Source organism: Scardinius erythrophthalmus, assembly GCF_964197995.2.
Source record: "Scardinius erythrophthalmus genome assembly, chromosome: 3".
Taxonomy (NCBI): domain Eukaryota; kingdom Metazoa; phylum Chordata; class Actinopteri; order Cypriniformes; family Leuciscidae; genus Scardinius; species Scardinius erythrophthalmus.
Window position 1 is genome coordinate 19,157,082 of NC_138223.1, and position 19,966 is coordinate 19,177,047.

Here is a 19,966-nt window from a genome sequence, read left to right on the forward strand (position 1 = left end):
TCCCATAGTATTCCAGACCTTTGGCATTAGAGAATGCACTCAGATGTAGAACAAAAACAAAGTTCACTTTATTGAATAAGTGCAGCATGAAATATAACTATGCTCATGTGTAGATAAGATTATGGTTTATTTAGGTAAATAAGATGTTACGTGTATGAAATGACCAATTTGTTTACTGTCTTATTTAGATGCAGTATTATGGTAAAATGGTACATAAATAAAAATCATTTTTTTAATAACTGCTGTTCTTTTGAACTTTCTATTGATCAAAAATTATCATGGTTTGGACAAAAATATTAAGCAGCACAACTGTTTTAAACTGTGATATAAAAAAAGAAAAAAAAGAAATGTTACTTAAGCACCAAATCATCATATTAGAATGATTTCTGAAGGATCATGTGACACTATTGACTGCTGGAAATTCAGCTTTTAGATCACATTTTAAAATATATTGAAATAGAAAACAGTTATTTTAAATTGTAATATTTCACAGTATTACTGGTTTTGCTTTATTTTTGATCAAATAAAAGCAGCCGTGGTGAGCATAAGATAATTCTCTCAAAAATATTACAAAATCTTACCGACGGTGTGTGCATGTAATGAGAACAACACACATGAACAAGCAAGAACAACGATAACAGAAGTTCCTTTTTAATATATATATTTTTAAAAAACATACAGGAAATGTGTTGGTGTTTTCTCAAGAACTAGTGATTTATATGGCAATATTTAAATTGTAAACATACACTTGCAATACTGCATAATGTACAAAAAGAATACATCAAATGTAATAAAATGTACAAAGGTTAAAAGAATAAAATCTTTATAATTTAAATGGAATGATGAAATGCATCTGAATATTTGAAGTTCTGTGGCAAATTCATTATTTCACAATACAAACAAAACAAAATTGTTTATAATTTTGCTGTACTCCATCAAAAAGTGGTGAAAAAATCAATATCAAAAGTGCACAGAGGACCATGCAGCTTCCAGTAGAACTGTTGTATCCCGTTCAGCGCAACAGACAGAAAAAAAACATTTGTGTTTATTTCCTTTTTTTAGTGCCGTCAAACCGATTAATCGCGATTAATCACATCTAACATGAACGTTTTTGTAAATATATAATATATATGTGTGTGTATCTATGTATACATACTGTACACACACACACACACACACACACACACACACACACATATTGATATATATATATACAAACTTAGATGGAATTAATCGCAATTAATCGTTTTGACAGTACTAGATTTTTCTCAGTATTTTACGACTATGTTTTAACAAAGTTAGAGCATTATGAAACATAATATAAAAGCATTTCTCTTGGAACCAACTGTAAGTATGGTTCAAGATGTAAAGCCTACACTGTGCAACATTGGATATGAGGACACATGAGGACGCTGCTGAAAACAGCATCAGGTCCAAAGCAGGTGCCTGTAAAACAAGGGAGGAAAAAAAACAATGGATTAATACAAATATTTACCAAACTACACTGACTATGTTGCTGTAGACATTTGTGGACAAATCTATAGACTTTTGTGCATTTGTGTATTCTTCATACAAATAGTCTTCAACAATGCTGTATTATTCCATTTAAAGTCGGCATGAAACGGAAGTTGCGATCGTCTGTTCTTCCTTATTTTGAGATATATCAGAGTCAAACGTAGGGAAGGACTTGATTTTGTTCATAGAGAATTGATTGGATCGTTGTGGTTCGCTATTCCTGTGATGTCATCCGCCCTTGCGCCAGTGAACACATCTTTTTGATTAAAGATTATGAGGGCATGAATTTAAAAAATAATAATAGTGTGCACGGATAAATCATTTATGATATTCCATAAAATATCTCATGGTTACTTTAAGAATTTGGGTTTCAAGATCAGATCAGTTTTCTTCTGAACACAATTCAGCGTAAACAGAGCTGTGCCCTTACTCCTGTGCTGATGTGGCCTCAGATATTATCCGTTTATGTTTATATAAACATTCATTTGTCATTCTTGACATCACCTAGCCTTTGTGTAGCTTGCTCCCCCATAGCGCTTGATACCAATCCGATCCTGGGAAAAACACAGTCTGCATGACGTAAGCTTACATTCCTGGATTGTGGACTCTGACCCTCTGGTGTTCCCAGGGAGAGCGAGACAGAGAGTACGCAAGAGGGGGAAAAAAGAGGCCCTCCTCATCTCTGGCCCGGTCTGAGCCGTGCTTCCACGCATGCCTGCTGTAATGACTACCAGATGTCCATGCTGGCAGCGCCGACCCGGGGGTCAGAAGTCAGCAGTCACAGCTATTCTGTTCCTCGTACGCAGCCTCATCAAAACAAACTTGACAGAATGACATAGTCTGTGTTTGTGTCTGCATTAGAAAGCAAGTGAACGTCGTCGGGTGTTTGTGTAAGTGCCGTTCGCACCTCTGTGCTGATTATATGGAGGCCAACAGACAATTCCGCTGTTTATTATTCTGTTAGACTGCCACTTCAAAACTATTTGACAATCTAGTCACTTGACAAGAGTCAATGTATCACTAAAAGTGTAATCATGTCTTGACTTTTCAGTGTTTTTAGGAAAAACCAACACAGTAAACAAACTCGCTACCTTAAAGTTTTAAGTACAATCAACTTGGCTGTGTATGTCAATTACTTGACCTGACTTTAAAAATGAGTTGAATCTTATATAACTTAAAAAATAAAGTTTAAAATAGCGTAACTTATTTTGATGAGTTGAAGAAACATATGTTGTCATGACTTATTGATCATGTCATTTTTTTTTTTACAGTGAACGGGTGTTCATTTCACTTCAAAAAGTATAGGGATACACAAACTTGATGCCACAATATGTAGAGGCCTACTGTTTTAGGTTTTAAGTAATTCGTTATTTAAATTATTTAATTGTGAATTTGTAATTTTTTACATTATAGTCATCAAAGAATCCTGAATAAAAAGTGTCATGGTTTCCACAAAAAAAATATTAAGCAGCTGTTTTCAACATTGATAATAAAAAAATGTTTTTGAGCATTACATCATATTAGAATGATTTCTGAAGGATCATGTGACACTGAAGACTGGGGTAATGGCTGATAATAATAATAATTATATTCACATGTATTGAGTTCCAAAAACTGTGTGGATGTGAACTGAAAAACGTTTTGGTTACACTTTATTTCGATGGTCCAATTTAGACATTTTGCAAAATATAAGTAACTTCACAATGTCAACTGACTCTCATTAAAGTATTAGTAGACTAGTAGACTGTTATATATAGACTGGTAGGTTAGGTGTTAGGGTTCGGATTAGTAGAATAAGTTGACGTACTTGCAAAGTTACTTATAGTCAGTAGAATGTCTGTTGGGCAGCATCAGATATTAAGCAGACAGTCTACTAAAACTAGTAGTTGCAAAGTTAGTAGAATCTTTAAAGTGGACCATCAGAATAAAGTGTTATATTGTGTATATATATATATATATATATATATTTCTTTTTTCTTCTTCTTTATTTCTGTGATCTGTTTACTTTTTGGTGACTGAAAGAGATCACTTTACACTTCTCAGGTATGGTTATTTTTCCTATGCTTTATGTCTCTTGATTTGTTTATTTGCATAATATGCTTTATATAAAGTATGTATTTTATGTATTTTATTTCTTTTTCTGTACAGCACTTTGGTCCACTTCGGTTGTTTTAAAGTGCTTTATAAATAAAGTTTGATTGATTGATTTACAATAAGGTTTTATTTATTAACGTTAGTTTACATTAGTTACAATGAACAATACTTTGACAGAATTGATTAATCTCAGTTAACGTTAATCTCAACATTTACTAATACATTTTTAAGATCCAATTTGTTAACATTAGTTAATGCACTGTGAACTAACATGAAAATTTGCATTTTTTATTAACGAACATAAACTAACATTAAAGTCTGATGTCAAAATATTGTAAAGTCTGAAAGAGTGACTACTTCTTGTGGCAGCAGAACATGATCAAAACATTCATTTGTATTTGTATGTCTTTTTGATTTCTTTACGCAGCAACCTAAGAAGTTTATCATAGTTCAAACTGCAAATGTTCTGACAAAATAATCGAAATATGCCATTTTCACCAACTTTTGCAGTCGTAATAAACAGTAAAAAGTTTGCATAGGGAATGCTGTTGTGTACAGTAGCTCTTGACTAGACTCTGAGGGGCATTCCACTGGAAAGTAAAGTAAGAGGTAACCTTATGTCATTTCACAGTTCCAGGAAATGATACCTTACACATTACATTACAGGGTGTGACACACACAAACACATTTCTTCATGCTTTGTCTTGCACCACTGCTATGTGTTTCACATATAAAAATGGGCACACCTCAGTGGACCCCTATTATTTTTCAAATGTCTTTTTGGAAAAAACCTCCACAACGCCCAAGAGAAAAAGCAAAGTTTCATGTTACCGATGAACCCAACGGCTGCTCTGTGTATTTTACTTTTTTTAAAATGTTATTACAACCATTTATGTGACTCTTCTTCATTACTTGGAAATGATCTGAATTCAGGATGAAATGCAGTGAAATATGATGTGTGAATGTAAATAATCAAGTAATGCACAACATCTGTCACAGATCTGTCCTGAAAATTAAATATTTGCATGCTAGTACAATGGCTTTCCTGTTACTAACCGCTAGACAGCTGTCCAAGCCAATACTGTACTGTGAATATGCTCTGACTTTGTTCTAAAAAAAAAAAAAAAAAATGTGTAGCTTTCCCAGGTTTGGACTACATCTTGCATAAAGGAGGGAATAATAAGTCTAGTGTACTCACTGAAAAGCTATTCATTATATTTGGCCAGTGTCCACTTTCTTGCCTCCATCTGCAAGCAAGCAATGAAAAAACACAGATTATTTATGTTAAAAGCATTCAACAAAATATGTTCCACTTCTTATTTTTCTTATCATATAGAAATAGATCATACATTTAGATAACTACAGCACTTCACACACTTTAACCGCACTGTGCACAGTGCAAACAACTTCAAACCTTTAAACACAGTATATTTGTATGTAGGATGTTTTGAACATTAATGGTGAAGTTCGGGTGGGGGAAAAAATGGGATGTTTTAATGCGAGTAAGTTTAAGAAAACTGCCTAAAGAGCAACTTTCATGCAGCTGAGGAAGTTTCTTTGAGCATTTGAATGTTTTTAATGCAATTGCTCCCTCTGCTGGTCAAAGCACAAACTTACTGAATTCACTAAAACTGAAACATGTTGAAGTTCAAATTAATGCAATACACTCAATGTCATAATGGGAGATGATACAATTGTAAAAACAAAACACACCATTTTATCAAGATGTTGATAAATCTCATTGATTCAATTCTGAAACCAGCATGTATGTTTTTTTTAGAACACCGGATAGGGATTCTCTCCAGAATAACCTGTGGTTTGGATTAATCACAATAAATGTGCAATATCTCGCCACGGCCCAGATACGGACCGTGACTCAGAGTCAGAGGACGTTACTAATGGAAGTTTTAGTGCTCACCTTTTGATATCCAGTTTTCCAGATCTTCCATTTCCAGCTCCATCACTGATGGGATATCATCCTCAAACATCGGCCTGAGGATCAAGAAAAGAACAACGCAAGCGTTTGCGGGCTGTTTATTATGAGGAGGAAGTTGATTTTGACTGATGTGACAGATTTGTATCTTTAAAGGGGAACCAGCTAACCATGAACAGCTTTTGTGGAGCATCATTTTTGTTACATTATGAATATATGTGAACAGGCTGACTTGCCAAAGAACAACAGTCATTAAATAGGTGTATTAGTGTGAATATTGTGTATATTATACAGGGATTCTGTTGATGTTCACTGTGAATGTTGAAACATGAGTTTTTTTCAAATATGCATTTCAGATGAATACTAAATAAATGAGATTACTAAATGAATCACTAAATAAACACACAGGGAAATATGACTAGAGAGAACAATTAAATTATTATTTATTTGAAGTTATCGAAATTGAATTGCTAAATTGTTGAAAATAAAAAATGAGTACATGGTCTTAAATTAATATTTATCTGAAAACTATTAGAATTGCAATCATGTAATGCTTAAAATCTATTTTATGTTTTGAAAGATTTTTGTTTTGGAATACTTTTTTGGTTCTGATAACACCCAGTTTTGCACCTCTGGTTAGCAACAGATTCACTGACATAAAAGCAGTCTACGTGGGGTCAGAAAGCTCTCGGAGTTCATCAAAAACATCTTCATTTGTCTTCCGAAGATGAACTAAGGTCTTACGGGTTTGGAACGACATGAGGGTGAGTGAATAAAGAGCGAAATTTTCTTTTTGGGTGAACTAACCCTGTAAAGTGTGTACTTACATTGGCACCTTTTCATGGTCTTCATGATCCAAATAAGGATCTTCTTTTGTGTCTACATAAAAAAAAAAAAAAAAAAGTGACAAATATGCTAAACATTACACAGTAAGTTTCTTAATTTATAAGACTTCGATTATAAGACAGTTTCAATTGCCTTCAAAGGTACTGATAGGAAACTGTAAAAATGTAAGGAAGAAAGGGAAAAAACACATGGATGGCAAAAACTAAAACTGAAATTGAAAGTGAAATTATTAAGTGTTCACATTTTTTTTTTTTTACAAATGCCGCCCAGTGGTTTAAACTACCGTGCGTGCATTCAGATTCTAACACCACGTTATCATATTTACCATCTAGTTTCATCTACCATTGGATGATTCCAAGTAAGACTAAATATTTGTGTCTTTCAGATAGCCTAAATATGTAAACACATGTAAACACCCCCTAACTGATGCATTTAGCTGGATATTTGTATAAGTCTGTTTGAATGCATCCTGACATACCAGCATCTTGTATTCTCCCCCTGCGGTAGATCATGACTACACACACGATCACAGCGATGATGACGAGTGTGAGAACCAGGGGTACGATGATCATGATGACCGAGTTGAGATCCTCTGTGTCTGTATCTGACTTAGAAGTCGTCTCTATGTCCTTATTATCATCAGGGTCACTGTCTGGTGTGGAGCCTAAATCCAAGGTGGATTCCATTGCATATGTGCACATCAGTAAAATATGATTTCCTAAACCTAAAAGTCACAGTAGGCTTTAAGTTGATCTGATAAAGTTTGAAATGCTTATTTCAGCTTGAGGTCAAGCATGTGAAAAGTGCAATGCGTACCCTGGTTCTCCTCTACTCCAGATCCTTCCACGTTCACATGAATCTCTATAAAGAAATAAAGTAATCATGAAAATACAACTAAACAAACATCTACACTTTATCTCTGTAAATGAAAATGACTTCTATGGCTTATGAACAACACAATAGGCCTAATTTTTGCTACATGGTACAGCTGTAAAAACGGCATTGATACAGTTGAAGTACAACAAACAGCTTTTACTGCCAGTACTTTACTTAGACATGGTTTTAAATGAAAAGACAGGGTTGAAACAGAAACTTGTAAAATTACAAGTACATTTTTTACAGTTAATTTAGAGGTTTTCAAACTGGGGAACGCAAAGGGTTCACAAAATTTGAGAGAAAAGAAAAAGATTTTACAAAACGGCTGGTTTATACACATTTTTAGGTCTGTCAGAGTTCACATAAAAATGCTTTAGGATGATATTTATTGTGAAAAGATCATTACTAATATATCTGAACTGCAACTGTTTCTTTTCGGTTTTATATACTGTATCTAACATTACTATAATGGGTAGAATACTATGCTTAATACTTTTATATAATATTTTATATAATACTTTCTATATAATATTTTAATAATTGGCTTTAGTAGAGTGAAATTAAAAGGCTACTATTTAATATTATAACATACTGTATATTAATGTTCAAAAGTTTGGGGGATATTTTTGTAAAAATGTAATATTTTTGAAAGAAGACTCTTGTGTTCACCAAGGCTGCAGTAAAAACAGTAATATTGTGAAATATTATTACAATTTTAAATAACTTTTTATCAATTTTAATATATTTTAAAATGCAATCTATTCCTGTGATGCAAAGTTACATTTTCAGCATAATTACCGCAGTCTTCAGAGTCACAGGATCCTTCATAAATAATTTTATTATGCTGATTTGCTGCTCAAGAAACGTTTCCAATTGTTATAAATGTTGAAAACAGCTGTGCTGCTTAATTAGTTTGTGGAAACACATTTTTTCCCCACACAAGTTCAAAATAAGAGCATTTAATTAAAAAATCAAAATCTTTTGTAACATGTCTTAGGTGTCACTTTTCCATCAGTTTAATGCATTCTTGCTGAATAAAATTATTCATCTCTTTCAAAAAAAAAAAAAAATCTTACTGACCCCAAACTTTTGAACATTAGTGTATACATTATACATGGTTTGTTTGAACATGAAAATATAATACCTTTATATCATATCTACTGATGCGTCAAATCAATGTAATTACCACCAATTCTTACCTGAGTCTTCTTTACCTTCTGTTGAAGGTGTGGGACTGGGAGCTGTTAAATGTAGAAACAGATCACATTCATTTATGAGAGGATGTGAGTGCTCATCCACTACTACACTTTTTTCTTTAGATGGATAAACCCATTCTAGACAACTGTGGCAGGCATAGAGTACAAAATATTGCTTCACATGCAAATTCATTTTTAGTTCCATGACCACAAGAAAGTAGATGTCTATAGATGAGCTTGGAACAAGACTCATTCAGTCTGCAACGTCTCGCATTAAAATAAAATACAAATGTAGGTGTTCTAAAGCAGATACTCACATTCATCTTCTCCCCCCGTCTCTTCTTTGTCGTCTTCACACTGAACTGTAGTGACATGAAACTAAATTACTTTACACATTTAAGAACTGACTGTATAGAACCTTCATTTGATTTTTACACTGAGGATTAGTTCAGACCCGTTGCAGTTCAGAAGAAAGACTTTATCTGAGCATCAGTCTCTGAATGTACCTGGGAGAGATTAGAAACATTCCTTGTCCTTCCTCATGAAATTCATCCTTTTTTTTAGTTTATTTTTTAAACAGTCTTTAGTTTCTGCTAATAGCCAGGTACAAAAATGGGCAGGTACAAGAACATTAAAATACATAATGCATATGTTGGTAATTTAAAACATATAAAACATACGTATATACGGGTACATTGTTAATTCATGTTTGTTCATTATACATTAACTTATGTATAATGAAAGAACATGGATTAGCATTATATATATAATTATATAAATATATACATATGTGTATAGATGTAAAATGTTTAAAATATGTTAGCAAATTAGCATACAGTATGTAGAGACTAAAATTCACCAAGGTTAATAATTGCTGTAAAACTATTGTTTTATTTCAAAGCTATTGGACTGAATAAAGTTAACACATAGAACGTCACTGTAAAGTTATCAACTTCATCTTAACTATACATAATCTTAATATCAAAATTCCTATTCAGATACAAGAGAACTTTGAGGTAATAAGGAGGAAACTAATAATCAGTTACAAGGAAACTAATGCCATAAAACCACAAGAAAGATACATTTGACCTGAATCAACATTATCTTTTTTCGTCAACAGAGACGAGCTGTTTTTTGTTTTGCATGAAACCAAGAGCAACAAAATGAGTCAAAGAACTATTTATAAGGTACTGTGACCATCCTGTCCTCAACTTTATCATTGTCCATTGTGGTCAAAAGATACGACAGGTCATTTGAATGCACTCTTAATGTCTACATGACTCCAAAAGTGTTGTGTTGCCTAGGGGCCAATTACAGTGTAAAATGATTTCTGAGGACCCCGACGAAGAGAGCAGACAGGACAGCGGAGAGTTACTAGATGAATGAATCTAAAATGGAAAAATGGAAAGAGAGAGAGATAGGGTTCTACAAAAAAAAAAAAAAAAAGATCTACTACCGTGAGTACCTACCAAGTCGAGTCCGGCTAGCTGTCAATGCCAAAAGCAGGAATAGTATCAGATTCATTTCCCAGAGTCCTCGGTGAAAGCACTGGCCCACACTATGGATAGACAGAGACACAGACTCATTGCATAGTGACTGGTGTCTAACACGCCTTCATGACATCCTGCTTCCTCTTTCAGACCTGATTCACCTATAGCTACAAAAAAAAAAAAAAAAAAAAACACCACCCTCTCGTTCTCTCCCTCGGATGTGATGCAATCAAACAGTGAGCTTGTTACCACAAGCCGAGCTGTTCCTCAGTTAGCTGTGAAAACACATTCCTGCATATATGGTATGTGACCTGACCAAAAACCAGAGAAAAAAAGAGAAGTGCCAAAAGAGCTGAGTAAACAGAAGCAACTTTAAACTCAAAGACTTTAAACAGACTTAAGTAGGAAGAGATTGTAAAGAGTTTGTCTACACTGCTACAGCTGTCTTTGTCAAAACAGTTATGTACTTTCTTAGCAATTAAAATGGAATTACAAAAAGAACTGTGACGTATAAATATATATATATATATATATATTTAAATTAGCATTTAGATGTCAAACGTGAATGTCAGAAATAACTGATTTTTATTATAAAATGCTAAAATAAGTTATCTACCTTTCTAAACCCTAAACAGGGTGTGGCAGGTGACGGGGCGGAAGCCCCTTCTGTTGCGATACCCATTTCAAGTAAAACAGGTGAAACAAAGGCCGCTACTGCCACAACATTGTTTTGATGTCATTCAGGGGGATCAAGCCGTCATTTGGTGGGGGGTAGCAGGGTTGCAAATACTGGAAAACAAATACAAACCATTTACATAAAAACAAAACAGCTCAAATTCATTTTGACATCTTGGCTAACATCAACATTTTCATTATTCATTGTCAGTTTCACTGGCATTTGCTTAATTTTTTTTTTTGTTTGTTTTGTTTTGTTTCAGGCTCTTGCCAAATATGTATTTGTTGAGGCAAATGTTCTTAGTAACTTTCCTATGGCTAAGGACTGAGTCATGAATATTAAGCCGCTTTAAAAATCATACATATTCAGTAATTATAACAATAATAAAACATTTGTGCTGCAATTAAATACTTGATGAAGAGGGTCAGTGTCATATAAGGGTAGCTCTGTCCAACCTCCTGGAAACCTTGCAAACATAGAGATGCAAAATATAAATACATTGGGACCTTTGGCTTTTCCACTGATACTACCATACTCTTACAGTAGACAACACTCTTAAAATCATACAACCTGATGTTGTTGGTGAATGAGACAAACATAAAGTCACGGCAACGCAGTCATTAAATTATTAAGAGATAATTTATATATGGTTAACTAAATAGATAATATTTTCATTACTATTATTCCAAACTACAGCATAATTTTTTGCGAATCTACCACCATAACCTAAACACAGAAATGTTCTGCCGCGCATGCGCACTTCTGTTCTACACTCTAGCAACACGCACGCGCAGTGAGTTTCCTTCCTTCACATTTCGCGCCAAACTCAAGCTGTGGAAGTGTCAAACATGGTAAGAACAGAAGTTATTGCATTTAATAATTGTATTAGAATATTGTTTAGAAAAAGTCGCTTATATGAAAACATGGCACTAAGGTTTTCAGAACTGTGTGAAACAGGTCGAATAATTCTAGATTGTATTGAGATCTTTGATCTGTGAATAAATTTATCAAATTGTTTTTATGACAGCCAAAATAGTGCGTATTGTTTGGGCAGTTGCATCAAGGTTAAGTTTGTTAGAATCATTTTTGACGAATTGTATTGCTCTTGAATGAACATTATCAATTCGTGTTTAATTCGAAGCTAAAGCAAATATGATGACAGAGCATTCACATCGCTAGGATCATGCTATTATTAACACTAACAATTTGATTTAATCAAATGTATGATATTACATTGTCAATCACTACCGCTCACTACCCAAGAAACACCTGTCTTCAGACCATAAGTCATGATTGAATAATTAATATGTTCCTTAAACAGAAGGATGAGGTTCATATTTTTTTTATTAACTTTTGCAATCTTTATTTTTTTTTTTTTACTCTGTCATGCTAATTAAAACTGATAAAATCAAGTAATATTAAAGCCAGTCTTCATCCTGAAGGCCCCCCTAAAATATTTTAAGACTATGTTTTGGTGACAGTTTAACAAATGGTGTTGAACATTCTGGAACACATGATAATATTTTTTAGATAAATCATTTTTTTAACCATTTCTTTGAAACAGACATTTTGAAAGAATCAATTCGCAGAAATTAGTCTGAATTTTTTTATCGCTACTTCCACTTGTGTCAGAAATGTTTTTTTCTCAAAGATAAAATACTGAAAGGGTTAATTACAAATAAAAACAGCACAGCTGTTCAGTAATGAGAGCTGAATTATTTTTATGTTATTTATTTAATACAGAATAATGCAGAAATGTGTTCACCTTATTGATATAAAGGCTTTATCTTTTATAATCCACAGTCTAAAAAGAAAGGACTTAGCTTGGAAGAAAAAAGAAGTCGTATGATGGAAATATTTTTTGAAACCGTAAGTAGGCACGATTTCACATTCTCATTTGAATATGAATTCATTAAGGTTGTAATTGTTTGATTGTATCCATGTCTGACACCGTTCTCTAATGGTTCTCAAACTTTGGAAGATGATATTAATTAAGATTATTTTTCTCCCTTCCAGAAAGATGTGTTTCAGCTGAAAGATATAGAAAAAATCGCCCCCAAATCCAAAGGAATCAGTAAGTTTTATCAATCTGTATATATAATCTTTAGTTTATGTTCCTGGCATTGATAAGTCCATGTCACAGATAGAGGGAGCTCCAAGTGACCCTGCACATTTATTTAGAACACATGTAATGGTAATCATCAGAAAACTGATCCTTACCTGTTTGATTTGGATTGAAAGCAGAGGATTTCCACAGGAGGTGCCAATGTGATTAAACTAGTTGTAGAAAATGCCCAGGAAAGAAATTCAGGAAAAGTTCTGCCTTAGAGATTTAGAAGTATCTTGTAAGGCTGCCAAAATATTTATCCTCTTGAAAGAAATGATAATAATAAAAAAATAAACTGCTGTAACTTAAAAAAAAGAAAGAAAAAAAAGAGGCTGTTAATCACCATACCAGAGCCTCTTTAAAGCGACCATCCAGGGTTAGCAAAAAAAAAAAACTATATATATATATATATAATGCAGCGGAACATTGCAAAGGAGACGAGGCTGTTTTTTAATTGATGTCAATGGATTTTTTGCAAACAGCAATAGACAATGTAAAACATAGAAATTAGTAGACCGCTGCAGTTACAAAATGAACTGTGATGTATAAATATATATATATATATATATATATATATATATATATATATATATATATATATATAAATTAGCATCTAGATGTCAAACGTGATGTCAGAAATAATTGATTTTTATTATAAAATGCTAAAATAAGTTATCTACCTTTCTAAACCCTAAACAGGGTGTGGCAGGTGACGGGACGGAAGCCCCTTCTGTTTCGATACCCATTTCAAGTAAAACAGGTGAAACAAAGGCCTGTTTTACTACTGCCACAACATTGTTTTGATGTCATTCAGGGGGATCAAGACATCATTTGGTGGGGGGTAGCAGGGTTACAAATACTACATTTCGGCCAACCTGGACGTTAAGTATCACCCTGTTTTTTTTCCATTGGCTTTTGGATTATTATTATAGCTCCGTATCCAACAAAAGTTTGATTCTTACACAACACGTCTTGTTCATCATGATAATCTTCACAAATTTGAATTTTAAAACCTGAATACAATCACAAGAAGTAAAATAACTCCCTGAAAAATCCCTGAAAGTCTGAGTTAAAATAGTTTGCTAGAGTGTGAGTATAAACACAGTGCGGCTGTAAAATTGAACTAGTGAGTAGATGAGTTTAGCTGTTTGACGTGATGACCCAGATAATCTTTGTAGTCCCATTTATCCACTTGTTACCAACCGCCATTTTCAAGACAAGTAAAAGCTTAAAGTGCCCCATTATGCTGTTTTAAAGGCTACGGTTTTGTTTTAAAGTCTCCTTCAACAGGTTTACATGCATCAAAGGTCAAAAAACACTTTAGTTTTCTCATAATGTACATTGCACATCACCACATTTTTCAATGATTCTCAAACGACTCTTCCAATGATTCAGTCTCTCTAAATCCCTCCTTTCCGCGAGCCTACTCTACTCTGAATGGCCAGACGGTTCAGTCTGTTGTGATTGGTCTACCATATACATGTGTTTGTCGGAAGCTAAAGGCAATTACCATAAACTTCAGCTCCGGACGCTTCAAGCTCAGCGATTGTACACACTGTAAAGACCATAATGAAGGAGTTGATTTTTACCAAATCAATCCGAGCACGAGTCCGATGATGAAACATTGGACGAACGAACTAGTTATTCAACTCGAACCTCCATCACAAGGACGACTTGAGCAGGACGTTTCTTTTTGCAACTGTAGTTCCTCACCATCAGCATTAACAAGAGTATGTTCATCAACAAACTGATATGTATATTTCTAATTTATTGCAGTGCACATGCGGGAAGCTGAGCACTAGTGTGAATGACTGATGTAACATTAAAGTTTGCAAAACGAATTTTACTCCATCCTTTATCTTTACTCAAAGTAGTAAGAACGACAGACAATCTACATTAATGGACACAGTTTTAGGTAATAGTGGCCCACTGCTGCCTAGCAGAACTATTTCAGTAAGACAGTAATAACGTGAGTTAGCAAACAACACAAGTTAGCACACAACATAAAACACAAAACTAAGTTTTGAACACCCGGTAGAAAATACATCCATCAATAATTATTCATACTTACAAGTTGTGATTCTGAGGAGCAGGCTGGTCCAAATAAACTGACCCATCTTTCACTAGCAAGCGTTTTGTGAACCCCGCGTTGAACTCCTAGATTTAAGAAGCAGTCGTCAGTAAAATTACATTTGTGGTCAAGTTGTTCTCGGGCGGACAATGTACATTAGTCCGGTACATTAGGGTAGGCATTATGCAACTGTATTTTCTGTTGACGTAAAACTGTCTCGCAGTAAGATTCGAATTACATATGACTCGTTAAGGCGGTATAGAGTTGATTCATTCTTTTGGGAGACAATAACTTTATATATCGTCCACTTTCGACTTACATGTCGACTTATGTTTACATTCGCAAACAGCTATATCACACACTGCATGGAAGGGAATATTCGAAAAAACACAATAGGGGCACTTTAAAAAAAAAAATCACAGTGGGTATCCACCTTTTTCCTAAGAGCCTACTGTGTTTTAGATTATGGAAGGCACTTCTGATTTGGGGAAGTTCCACTCAAAAAGACTGATATAATTTAAAATCTTAAAGTTGCACTACAAATAATCCTTATCGATCAGTTTGATTGAATGAGCTGTAAAAATTATTTAATGTCAGATTATTTTCAAAGAATGTCAATGGCAAGCTCTATAACACTGCATTCTTTTCCTCCTGATTCCTTTTTTTTTTTTTTTTTTTTTTTTTTTTTTTTTTTGTATTCTGCTGTAACAGTATGAAAAAGGACAACATATAGTTTTTTATTTGTGGTCTGCTCTCCCGATTTAATTTACGATATCCCATTAATAATGTACTGGAATGCACTATGAATCTCTTGTTTTTCTCCCCAAATCCTCACACTTACTGGAGAATTTGTTTAATCTTTTTCATTAGCTCCTATGTCAGTGAAAGACGTGTTGCAGAGTCTGGTGGATGATAACATGGTGGACACCGAGAGGGTGGGCACCTCCAACTATTACTGGGCGTTCCCCAGTAAAGCCTTGCATGCACGTAAACACAGATTAGAGGAACTGGAGAGACAAGTAAGGGCATCTCTTTCTGATATCTGACTCTCATTGATCCGCACTGCTGCTTTTCTGCTAGTGAACATGTACACTGGAAAAACATACTTTGTTAAATTTACTGGAAAAAGGCAGCTGTGGTTGCTGCCTTTTTTACTGTAAAAATTATGTGACAGTGTTTCAGGTATTATGGGATTGCATATTGATGCCGCATATACTAATAACTTAACCTATTTATTCATGAAATAATAAATAATCACTGATCACAGATCATAAAGTGCTATGAATTATTTTATATTTAAAAAATTGTAAATTTATATGTAAAAAGTGACTGATTTGAAAAGTTATAAAATGAGCAACAAAGTAATACATTACGTAGAAAATGTAGCAGGTCTGTTATTTTGCATTTACATTTAAAGACTTAATGCACAGATCATTTAGCATACAGCAGGGTTTCTCAAACTCGGTCCTGGAGGGCCACTGTCCTGCACAGTTTAGCTCCAACCCTGATCAAACACACCTGAGCAAGCTAATCAGTGTCTTCAGGATCACTAGAAACTCACAGCTAGGTGTGTTTGATCAGGGTTGGAGCTAAACTGTGCAGGACAGTGGCCCTCCAGACCGAGTTTAAGAAACCCTGGCATACAGTATCAGATTATTTTGTTTCATCCAGTGCTATGGTTATCACTTTAAAGAGGAACTGAAACGAAATGGGAAGTAAAGGTGATATAACAGATGTGTTATCATTGTTATTTGTGGTAGGATACTTAAAACTGCTGAAGTAGTTACAAGGGGGGAAAACAGTGATGTTAGTTTGTTGTTTTGTTACTAGGGCGCAGCCATCTTGAGCTTCAACGGTCTGTGACGTCACTGGCATGATAGGCTACCTTGACAGCTCCAGCAAAATGGCATCTCAAGAGCATGTTCAAAAATTGTGATCTGTCCAACAAGCGAATATAACACCTCCAATGCCATCAAGGGCCGAATAACCTGTTTGCAAAGTGACTGTGGCATAAATGTGACCACGGCGGGTCCTGTAAACAAGTTCCACTCACCCCTTAGTTGTTATTGTGATGTTCACCTTCACCGCAGATCACCTTGCTAAATTAATCCGACATCAAGGATGCTATCCAATATAAGCAATATCTATCGACGACACCCGCAAGATACTTGTTACTGTGATTTCAGCCGCTTTCAAACTGTGTATGAGAGATGCGGCTGCGCACCTTGCCAGTTTAAATTTGACGAGCGCACACACCTAAACGCAATGCACAGACAGACAGCTGTCACAGCTGGCACGTGCTCTTCGGGCATAAGTCCTATCGGCCTAGACCAGGCACCACCCTCTAGGTTTTTCTAGACTTGCTATACCCTCAGCAAGCCCGAGTCTGCCTTTTCTGGACATCCTACGTCCCTTATTCTAGTAGTCTGCTTGGGGCCCTCCTCGCTAAGTGCCCCTGGGCTACGGCTTCGCAGGACAGCTCTGTTCTGCACTAGTAGCACAGCGTTTTGCAGCCGTTCCCCATAGCAATCAGAGAAGATTCTCTGACGCCATGCGAAGCAAACTGTATCGGAAGGGAACTGTCTTATGTTAATATACCAATATACTTGATTTCTTTGATATCTACAAATAACTAATCTTCTTGCCTTAATATGTACTGATAACTACCCTAATAATACAGGTGGTACGAAAAAAATCAAATCAAATAAAAAAATCAAATAAAAAAATGGCCAAAAATCAACAAATCAACAAACTGTTTGAAATTAATTCTAATGTGGGTAGAGGTTGCATCTTTATTTTCAATAATCACTGGGATGAGATCATATATACACAATGCTGAATAAGGCATTCCAGAATCACAAACAAGTTCTTATTATCAAATAAAGATCCATCGCTCCTCTTGTGGATACAATGTGTAAATAAAGACTATGTAGTTGTTTCAGTTTGTTATTGCCTAATAAATGACAATAACATTTTTAGTATTAAACAAGTTTTTGACAGATTCCTAAAATATTTTCCTCTTTATTATGACAGGTGGTCTAATAAATTTGCTAAGCACTATATGTGTATGTGTATATATATATATGTATGTGTATATATATATATATATATATATATATATATATATATATATATATATATATATATATATATATATATATATATATATACACAATCACCTAAAGGATTATTAGGAACACCTGTTCAATTTCTCATTAATGCAATTATCTAATCAACCAATCACATGGCAGTTGCTTCAATGCATTTAGGGGTGTGGTCCTGGTCAAGACAATCTCCTGAACTCCAAACTGAATGTCAGAATGGGAAAGAAAGGTGATTTAAGCAATTTTGAGCGTGGCATGGTTGTTGGTGCCAGACTGCCAGGCCGGTCTGAGTATTTCACAATCTGCTCAGTTACTGGGATTTTCACGCACAACCAATACTAGGGTTTACAAAGAATGGTGTGAAAAGGGAAAAACATCCAGTATGCGGCAGTCCTGTGGGCGAAAATGCCTTGTTGATACTAGAGGTCAGAGGAGAATGGGCCGACTGATTCAAGCTGATAGAAGAGCAACTTTGACTGAAATAACCACTCGTTACAACCGAGGTATGCAGCAAAGCATTTGTGAAGCCCCACAACACGCACAACCTTGAGGCGGATGGGCTACAACAGCAGAAGACCCCACCAGGTACCACTGATCTCCACTACAAATAGGAAAAAGAGGCTACAATTTGCACGAGCTCACCAAAATTGGACAGTTGAAGACTGGAAAAATGTTGCCTGGTCTGATGAGTCTCGATTTCTGTTGAGACATTCAGATGGTAGAGTCAGAATTTGGCGTAAACAGAATGAGAACATGGATCCATCATGCCTTGTTACCACTGTGCAGGCTGGTGGTGGTGGTGTAATGGTGTGGGGGATGTTTTCTTGGCACACTTTAGGCCCCTTAGTGCCAATTGGGCATTGTTTAAATGCCACGGCCTACCTGAGCATTGTTTCTGACCATGTCCATCCCTTTATGACCACCATGTACCCATCCTCTGATGGCTACTTCCAGCAGGATAATGCACCATGTCACAAAGCTCGAATCATTTCAAATTGGTTTCTTGAACATGACAATGAGTTCACTGTACTAAAATGGCCCCCACAGTCACCAGATAGAGCATCTTTGGGATTTGGTGGAACGGGAGCTTCGTGCCCTGGATGTGCATCCCACAAATCTCCATCAACTGCAAGATGCTATCCTATCAATATGGGCCAACATTTCTAAAGAATGCTTTCAGCACCTTGTTGAATCAATGCCACGTAGAATTAAGGTAGTTCTGAAGGTGAAAGGGGGTCAAACACAGTATTAGTATGGTGTTCCTAATAATCCTTTAGGTGAGTGTATATATATATATATATATATGTGTGTGTATAAAATGTTATACCATTTATAATTTTTCACCATAAGGCAACTTAATTTAACTAATTAACAGGTTTTTACTGTACCATATTTCTTTAGAATTCTGTAAAAATGACAAACATATTTACAGTGTATGCTTTAATATTATGCCGTTGATGTGAGAACAGAAGTCATTCTGTTCTGAGATAGAGATTTTCTGCAGAAGTGTAATGTATTGATTTCTTTTTTTTGTCTGAGTAGCATGAAGAGGGAAATCAGCGTAAAAAAGCCCTTCAGCAAGCAGTTGACAAAGCCAAAGTGGGACGTGAAGTTAATGTGCGTTCACCTTTCTCTCTCTTTGGACTAGATTACTACACTGTGTAATGTTTGTGGGCTGTTTCTGACTACTGATTTTGTGCGCGTTTAGGATGAGAGAGAGGATCTCCTGAAGGAACTTGCGGCGTTGAAAAATCAGAGAGATCATCTGAAAGTTGAACTGGAGAAGTATAAAGAATGCGATCCAGAGGTGGTGGAGGAGATCCGTGAGTAATATTTATAAATATTAAGCATGGATGAAACTCTCAGAAATCAGCAGTTTTGTAAATAACATTTTTGTTAATTGAAATAAATCTGAAATAAAATATAAATAATTAGATTATTCGAAAATTTGAAATGTTGTCTTGGCAACTAACTGAAAAAAGTTTGAGTACTAAAATTACCAACTGGAATAAAACTAAAAATGAAATAAAAAATTAATTAATACTATTTAGAAATTAT

General features: G+C 34.9%; 2 protein-coding genes across 4 annotated transcripts in view; one reads left to right on the forward strand and one right to left on the reverse strand.

Annotated features, from left to right (window-relative positions):
- Nucleotides 1–630: 630 nt before the first annotated feature.
- On the reverse strand, nt 631–11,371 carry tmem154 (transmembrane protein 154). 3 transcript variants are annotated; one of them, XM_081361054.1, is made up of 10 exons: nt 10,567–11,371; nt 9,930–10,018; nt 8,778–8,822; nt 8,464–8,505; nt 7,205–7,249; nt 6,867–7,052; nt 6,370–6,421; nt 5,528–5,601; nt 4,808–4,856; nt 631–1,446 (listed from the first exon to the last, which is right to left on the reverse strand). In XM_081361054.1, exons 2-9 carry the CDS (start codon nt 9,982–9,984, stop codon nt 4,822–4,824), a joined length of 534 nt encoding a protein of 177 aa, XP_081217180.1. In that variant the 5' UTR covers nt 9,985–10,018; nt 10,567–11,371; the 3' UTR covers nt 631–1,446; nt 4,808–4,821. The 3 variants fall into 3 exon arrangements, with proteins under 3 accessions (XP_081217180.1, XP_081217178.1, XP_081217179.1); XM_081361052.1 differs by having other exon boundaries at nt 6,867–7,112; XM_081361053.1 differs by lacking the exon at nt 10,567–11,371 and having other exon boundaries at nt 6,867–7,112; nt 9,930–10,059.
- A 3-nt stretch (nt 11,372–11,374) lies between these two features.
- The window catches only part of mnd1 (meiotic nuclear divisions 1 homolog), a 34,474-nt gene continuing 25,882 nt past the window's right edge, over nt 11,375–19,966 (forward strand). The window contains exons 1-6 of the mRNA XM_081361058.1: nt 11,375–11,477; nt 12,430–12,495; nt 12,643–12,700; nt 15,675–15,823; nt 19,451–19,525; nt 19,617–19,731. Coding sequence (XP_081217184.1) covers nt 11,475–11,477; nt 12,430–12,495; nt 12,643–12,700; nt 15,675–15,823; nt 19,451–19,525; nt 19,617–19,731 — 466 coding nt within the window. The 5' untranslated portion in view covers nt 11,375–11,474. The remainder of the gene's footprint in view (nt 11,478–12,429; nt 12,496–12,642; nt 12,701–15,674; nt 15,824–19,450; nt 19,526–19,616; nt 19,732–19,966) is intronic.

Coding starts and splice junctions, on each gene's coding strand:
- tmem154 (XM_081361052.1), bottom strand. CDS start 9,984: ATGAATCTGATACTATTCCTGCTTTTGGCATTGACAGCTAGCCGGACT. Junction 6,422..6,866: donor GGGGAGAATACAAGATGCTG/GTATGTCAGGAT, acceptor TTTTTTATGTAG/ACACAAAAGAAGATCCTTAT. Junction 4,857..5,527: donor GGAAAACTGGATATCAAAAG/GTGAGCACTAAA, acceptor GCTTGCTTGCAG/ATGGAGGCAAGAAAGTGGAC.